This window comes from Ailuropoda melanoleuca, chromosome 7 (assembly GCF_002007445.2).
Source record: "Ailuropoda melanoleuca isolate Jingjing chromosome 7, ASM200744v2, whole genome shotgun sequence".
In the NCBI taxonomy this organism is placed as follows: Eukaryota; Metazoa; Chordata; class Mammalia; order Carnivora; family Ursidae; genus Ailuropoda; species Ailuropoda melanoleuca.
Genome location: NC_048224.1, coordinates 140453989 through 140461852, shown reverse-complemented (window position 1 = coordinate 140461852; position 7864 = coordinate 140453989). Strand labels below are relative to the sequence as shown.

Genomic DNA, 7864 nt, shown 5'->3' with positions numbered 1-7864 from the left:
ATGGGATGGGAGGGGGGATGGGGGAATGGGGTGAGGGGATGGCCATGGGGTGGAGCATGGGCATAGGTGGGGGATGGGCATGAGATAGAGGGATGGGGGCGCTTTAGAGATGAGAGGCTGCCGGGCATGAGGAGGAGGCAGGAGGGCCCAGCCGGGCTCCGTCCCTGGGCTCACGGCTAACACTGCTCAGGGCCCAGCCTTAGCGACCACACCGCCGGCTGGCGCACACGCAGGTGACATAAACAAACACGTCAGTTATGCTCACGGCTCACTGAAACAGGGACTGAAAACGTAACCTTCAGTGAGCTTTCCGCCTAAGCTCTCAGTTCCCAGCTAGCGGAATTTGCCGTGTTCTAGAACAATGTTCCAACAGCGTCCTGGAGCTTCCTCTATCCTGACTGGCTGGACAACCCTGACGGGGTCTGCGAATTAGACTGCTGTGAAAGAGAAAGCCTACGACAACTTCAAGTAAGTAAGAAATGAAGTTACGGAAAGAGTGGCAGGTGCTTAGCTTACTGAGAAGGGTCTGGGGGCGCAGTTGGGCCTGCACCCAGTAATGCAGAGATCCTGGGCACAGGTGTGGCTGAAGTAAACCCCGCTACACTGAAGCTGTTTGGGTTCTAACTGTTCCCAGTTTTGGCAGAAGCGCCGTGTTGCTTACCCTCAGCCTTCGGCTCTGCTTCCGAACCAGCTTGCCGTGCTGGATGAAATGCACCGGGCACTGGTTCATGGCGTTGTCTGCCTTATGGCGAAGCCAGTCCTCATAGCCCTGAAGGGGAGAGAAGATACCCGTGAGCTGGAGCAGAAGGCGCAGAGGGCCCTCAGATGGGCCACACTGTGGGTACACGCATCCGGCCTCGGCCGTGGGACCAGCAGCAAGACTGCACTAAAACCAGAGGGTACCTTTCTCACACCAACACCCCCCCCCCAAGTCCTACATGTCAACCTTAAGTGAACCCGCAATCTGCCCACATCTTCGTGGCCCCCGCTGCTGTGCTGGCCCATCCATCCCTCTAGGCGGTTGCCCCCTGCACCTGGCGCCTGCAATGATAGGGACACATGAGCCCCGAGGCCCCTGGAAGCTCCACTTTCCCATCTGCTGTGGGGCTTCTGAACGTCCTCCCATGGGACACGTGTCTACTGTCTGTGCTCGAGTCCACTGGGATGACCACGTGTAGCTGCTGTCGGCACTGTGGCCAGGGCCTCGCTCGGGCGGGAGGACCAGGATGGGGTCTCCTGTTCCCCTTCCTGCAGGCCCAGGTGTGAGCCTCACCTGGTCCTCTGACCCAGTGAGCATGTCGCAGGCCCCACCGCTGGCACCCTGCACCCCTATGATGCGTGCCAATGCGTGTGCCGGAGGCTCAGCGGAGAGGGGTCCGAGCTGGCCCCAGAGGATGCTCAGCGCTTGCCCATAAAGGAGGAGGTGATACCACGGGAAACAGCATGAAGGGGCAGGATCGGACATGGGAGGGGACAGGGGCCAGGCCAGCCCGGAGGGTTGAGGTCAGCGTGGGGCATGCAGAAAGCCAAGTAGGAAAGGCGGGTGGGCAGCCAGGGAGGGCTCTGGGCAACTGCCTGACTCACTGAAGTCACTGGAGATTGAACAGAGGGAGTCAGACGCTTGTCAGGAGCACCCAGGTGGGAGGACGCACATCTGGGACTAGCAGGCGCCAGGCTCCCCAAAGGGGGCTTCCTGAGCTGCAAGGAAGGGCATCGGATCCCCTGTACGTGTGGGCTGGGGTCACCAGGGAGCCAGGGCTGAGGACGGGAGGGGTGAGGGCCATCCAAGTCGTCCAGTGCAGCAGCCAGAGCAGGGAGGTGTCCTGAGGTCTGCGGAGGTGAGGAGGAGAGGGACGGGGGGCAGGTGGAGGGGTGGGGAGCTAGGAACCCCGAGAAGTGAGGTGAAGAGGCTCAGGCGGGGGGGAGGCTCCACAGGAGCTTGGGGCTCCTTCCACCCTGCTTCTGCCTGCCCACATTGACCGCCGGCGTTCGAGGGTCTCCTCCTCCACGCTCCTGCGGAGGCCGTCACACAGCACTCTACGCCAGCCTCTCGGAGTGAGGGGGTTACCCTTCCAACATTCAGAGACAAGAACCAGAAGCACCGAACTTTACTGAGCCCACCACTCAGAGATCTTTAAAGATGACCCACACACTCCACCCCTCCGTTCTGCTCACCATCCCCCTTCTCGCTCTTCCTGCTCAAAAAGGCTCCTTCCTGCTCATGGTCTTACACTTTTATGACACGTGCGTGTCACGAGCAACCGAAGTGCTGCTTTCAGTGTTTACAAAAGCTTGACTGCAGCCTACTATTTCCGTTGTCACTCAACATGCCATTTTCCATACAACGGGGCTCACTCATCTAAACCACCGCACCGTAGCCCCCACACACCCAACAAACGTGCCGCCCACTGCCTCACTGAAGGACAACCTGTCCCTAGTTTTTCTTCCCCAAAAAGGCCTGCAATGAACACCCCAGGACACACCACCGGGCCTCTGTGGTCTATCCTGGGATGCACATAATATGCACTAACTGCATTCACGGCCTCCACTCCATCAGTTATGCCAGACGGTCTTCCAAGATGGCGCCACCGTGCGCCCATCAGCGGCAGGTGCACGCACTTGACCACATTAGCACCCCGGGCTGCTCTTCAGGCTTCCACATTTAAAAGCCAATCTAATGCGTGTGAAGTAAAATCATTTGTTCAAATCTATTTCCAGATTACTGGTGCATGAGACATAAAACCCAAATTGAAAGGAAGACATCTTTCAACGCTCCTCACCGCTCCTCACACTGTCTTGTGTAGACACTGTCACACTGAAGATGAGCGAGGCTGGCAGAAGGCAGCCCGGAGGGCTCCTGACACACACACTGGAAGGTAACCTGATCCCGTTCCACATTGTTTCTCATCTAGAGAAAATCACTCTGCGGTAAACCACCATCATCCAGGGGCTGTTCTCATGCAAAATACACACTTCGTTTTACTTTTACTGAAAGACTAACACCAGAAAGGCATGGCTTGTCAGCAAGAATTGGACCATCAACAATTCCACTAGTAAAATTTCATTTTACAAATTATCCAGATCTCCCAATGAAAGGCTGACCTATCAACCCTGAAATATAAACATCATTAGGTTCAAAAGTCTGCAGCCGATAAGGGACTTGTTTCTGGAACATTTAACGAGTTCTTGCAACTCATCAATAAAAAGACAAAAAACCCAATTTTAAGATGGACAAAGGACTTGATGACGTGTTTCTGAAGAAATACACACAAAAGGCCAATAAGCACAGGAAAAGACGCTCAATATCATTAGTCACCAAGGGAAGGCAAACCGAAAGGACAAAGGGCTCCTTCGCACCCACACCGCGGAGACACTGCCCTGACAGACACAGACCAGGGGCTCTTGGGGGCTCGGGCGGGGACGGCAGGGACTGCTCGCGGGTACAGGGCCTCCGTCCGAGGGGATGGGAAATTTCTGGAACCAGACAGAGGTGATGGCTACAGCACTAAGATGGCCAGATGATCAGTGGACGTAACCGAGACGCATTCTTCCCACCGTCAGCGACCGGGACCACGGAGAAGAGCCCAAGGCGCGTGGTGAGTCAGGAGTCCGTGCGCTCGCTTAGGAAACCGCAGCCCGGACTCTGCCCACAGCGGGTCCTTGTCGTTCAAACAGTCCAGAGTGTGGACAGGCTAAGAAACTCTTCTCAGAGTAGTTTCCACCTCTGGTCGGTTCTGAATGTGAGAATCTTGGTTTCCTCCTCAGACTCATAGGACACCACCCTAGCTGCTACGTTACCTAATCTGTCTTATTTTAGCTCAAGTGTCAATCTAAGTTACCAAAATGAACGTCTAGAACTTAACTAAGTTTCCTGTGGATTCACTGAACAAACCAGATCACTTTGCTTTGGACAAAAGGCGACATTACATAACAAGACGGCTGGGTCTCCCCTCTTCTCTGCAGGCGTCTCACCTGTTTGATAGCCGTGACGGTGATGACAAAGAACAGGGGAAGCCCGCTGGTTACAGGACTCGTGGGCGTGTCGATGATCAACTGTAATTAAAGCAGAATTAGAGCCGACCTCAAAGCTCGTCCTAGCGACTCTAGGCAGACCGGCTGGCCGATACCGCGAGCAAGAACACCTGCTTTTGCTTCTTTTAATCCCACTTTATCCCCCCACTGGAGATAAATGAGACTGGGGGCACGTCACCCTATTTACCATGAAGCTGAGGGTCGTTTGCTCTAGACAGGGACCTGCTTAAAGAAGCCTCACTAACGGTGGCAAAGGCACAAGTCGGACTGTGGCATGCGTTTTATTTTAACTTACTGCTCTGCTATTGGTCCCACACTTCAATTACATTATCTGAATAACTTGATGATGGGGACATCCTTCCACTGTATTCTGCATGATTGAGAAAAATGAGGTTGCTCGTCTTAAAACACATCAGATCCTGCTCCCTCCTTCAGGCCCCACTATGGTCTTCTCTCTTCTCGCTCTACCCCACGCGCACCGGGAACGAGGATCCACCCAATGGCGCTTAGCTTGGCTGCCGAGTTTCTCCTAAAGATCAGGAGCTCCTGATTCCCCCTCGAGGACTGGACACCAGCCCCAAGGCAGACTCTTCACACATCTGCTTCAGCTCAGACGCCTCCCTGAACCGACGATGCACTTGTCCGTGAAGAAACAGAGGAAGGGCTCTGGGTCCTGCTCTTTCTCGTTAGCAGACATAGCTAACCTCCTCAGAATAAAGGGCTGCTTACTTAGACTTTACACTAAGTGATCAAAAAAAAGACAGCGGCCTTACCTGCACCAGAAATATGATAAGAAAATAAAAGTTGGCTATTCTTCTGAATTGTTCAAATAAGTTCTTGGGGATGAAGTTCCAAAATGTGTACTGTATAAAAGAAAAACAAAGAAGTGTCATTTTGATCACATCTTACTTTTTTATAGTGTGATCTACGACATGATGACAGCATTGGATTTTGGAGCACAAAATGTTTAGTTTTAGACAAAAAACTCAGAAGGCAACATCTAGCGTTCTGTAGACGTTCTATCCATTTGTCGAGCACAAAAATGAACTGCTAACACAGAACACGTTCTCCAGAAGAGCACGCGTTACCCAGCCCCAGGGATTCCACGTCCTGCAAAGTAGCCTTACGACACTTTCCCCACTAAAATAGGTTTCACAAAACGTAAACGTCCGACTGTTAACACATACATGTTGGGCGTTCCTCCCTGACTACTTTCTTCTCTTCTGTCTTGTGACAGCGTCACCAGCTGGCCACAGAAAGCGACCCTCCAAGTCAGCATCGGGAGCCTGTCGTGTGCCGGCGTGGAGACGGCCCCATGCACGCCTCCTCCCCGTGCAGGAGATGGAGAGCAGTCCTGGCTGCCACCTACTCTCCAGACTTCCCATCTTTGCCTCAGGAGGAGTTTCCTTACCTTCTGCGTTGACGGATGTCATTACCACCACCCCCGTAAACACTGTGTTGGTGTTTGTCTATGAGCCTTCCAAGTGCGGCCTGACCCCACCCCATCCGACCCCCCCAAGCACCCCTTCCCCTCCGCGTACTACCCGACCCCACCGCGACTGACCCCCCAGCACCCTCCCCTTTGCATACTGCTGGACACCCGACCTCTACAGGCTATGGGTTTGGCCAACATTTCCTCAGTCAGTGGCTTGTCTTTCTAATTCTTTTTTTTTTTTTTTAAGATTTTTTATTTATTAGACAGAGAGAGACAGCCAGCGAGAGAGGGAACACAAGCAGGGGGAGTGGGAGAGGAAGAAGCAGGCTCATAGCGGAGGAGCCTGATGTGGGGCTCCATCCCGGAACACTGGGATCACGCCCTGAGCCGAAGGCAGATGCTTAACCCCCGTGCCACCCAGGCGCCCCCGTCTTTGTAATTCTTAACAGTGTTTCTTGAAGAGCAGAAAATTTTAAGCTGTGAATTCAACTGTTTGCTTCTGGCCTTGCTCTGATCGTTCGTAAGTCCCACCAGGTTCCGTTGGGGGTTTTCTTCGGGATTTTCTCCACAGACGATGTCACTTGCCCTGTTTCCTCCTGCCCAGTCTGCCATCCTTATCCCTTCCCCTCCTCACTGTACTGGCTACGACGTCCAGGAAAGCCACTGAACAGGACGGCGAGCGGGGGTGTGCGTCATTCTCAGTGTCGGGGTGAAAGCACCTCAGTTTCCACCATCAGGAGCGGGTTAGCTGTGGGTGTATTACTGACGCTCTTTATCAAGATGAAGTTCTCCTGAACATCAGGAGTCGTGGTGGATTTTGTCAAGTGCGCACGCGAGGCTTTCTTCATTTGAGTGCAAACAGACTGAGAACCAAACAGCAGGTCTCCCGGTCAGAAATGCAGCCAGACGCGGAGGGCAGAGAACACTTCTTCACCTTGGGTTCTCAACCCCAAAAAAGCAAAAACAAACAAAAAACCCAACCCTGACTGCCAATTCTCCCCAAAACATAGGCAATGTTTTCCCCTCCCCCCTCCGAGCCTCACAAAAAAACAAAAACAGAAAATCATGATCTGAATTCTTAGTTTGCTACCCTACCTCAGGATAATCTGGCCACTGTCTGGAATTCAGAAAATATTTACTCTTTATTCCACTGCCTTTGTGGAGTCCTGACATTAAAAATCAAGTAAACTTTAGCAAATTATTTAGGGGCCACGTTCTAGTTTTTCATGTGTAAAGGAAGTACGCAACCATGAGCCCTGGAGGAATGCCGCTGGGCAAAGTTCTGGCTCAAACTGGTACTAGAAACACAATGGGGACATTAAAATTCTACAGCTCGACAAACACCACAAACACAAGCAATCTTTTTAAGGGTTTAAGAAAGGTAAGTATTTTTTCTCTTAAACGGGCCATAATGAAAAACTGTTACTTTTCACTAACTTTTAAAAGTAGATATTAAAAGAAAGCTAAGTTATCAGGCAGTCACGGCATTTATGTCTCATTTTTGTGTTTCTGTGACCAGCCTAGATCGATCCGTGAGCCTTCACAGACTTCCTGACCTCAAGACGGAACTGTCTTTAAGGCTCCACCCTGTGAAATCGGCCTTCCTGCCCAGCACCCACACTGCACCCACTAATCCGTGATTCAAAAATGTCCCCAAGTACCTATCGTACGTCACCCAGTACCAAAGTCAAATTAACGGAGAAAGCCCCTACTTAAAAGCCCATCATCCGTCTCCAGAAGTGTCTACAGATGAAAATCCAGTGCTGTTCAGGATCTGCTCACAACGCTGGCGGAAGACCGCGGAGGCGCCCGGAGGGAGCCGCTGGCGCTGGTGTCAAGGACACAAAGACTCGTCAGGTCACTCTCTGACTTCTTACTTATTCTTGAACGTTTTCATGTTAGAAAGCCTTCGTTTCAAATGTGTAATGAAATAAAGCAGCATGTCATCTGCTCCCGAACGGAAGAGCCCTGGGACGCCACGAGAATCCGCCGCCGTTTCTGGACCCCTCTCTGCCTCCCAGGTCCAGCGTACCCGGAGCCAGCTCGGATTTGGAACTGAGAGCCACCTGCGGGATTGCTTCTTCTAACCAGGCGCGGAGAGGCCACGTGGCTTCAACGGTACGCTCTGTAATCCCCTATTTCACAGGATCAATCACCGTAATAAGTCATTACTGCTGATTGTTAACGTGGTCAGAAAGCGTCACTAATTCCAGATGGCGTCTGACAAGAAAGGTGAAAACCCAACGTGCTAACCAGAACACGTGTGAGTGTGTGGGCCGGCAGGATACAGTAAACGGGCACTGGGTGACGCACGAGAGCCCGCAGGCGGAGGACGGAGGGGCCACCGCACACGCTTCGTCATCCTTAAGCCCGGGGAGCTGAGTGTCTGTGTGGACC

The 7864-nt window shown here is 52.7% G+C and overlaps 1 protein-coding gene across 13 annotated transcripts in view; it reads right to left on the bottom strand.

Moving 5' to 3' along the window:
- ATP11A (ATPase phospholipid transporting 11A) overlaps positions 1 to 7864 on the bottom strand; it is a 98887-nt gene that overhangs the window by 53516 nt on the left and 37507 nt on the right. For all 13 annotated transcript variants that reach the window (XR_004626836.1, XR_004626837.1, XM_034665503.1 and 10 more), the window contains exons 3-5: positions 4806 to 4895; positions 3973 to 4053; positions 662 to 769 (exon numbers count right to left, since the gene is read on the bottom strand). Coding sequence is in view for 11 of the 13 variants with exons in the window: in XM_034665503.1 (XP_034521394.1) it covers positions 662 to 769; positions 3973 to 4053; positions 4806 to 4895 (279 nt within the window). In the remaining 2 variants the exon portion in view is untranslated. The remainder of the gene's footprint in view (positions 1 to 661; positions 770 to 3972; positions 4054 to 4805; positions 4896 to 7864) is intronic.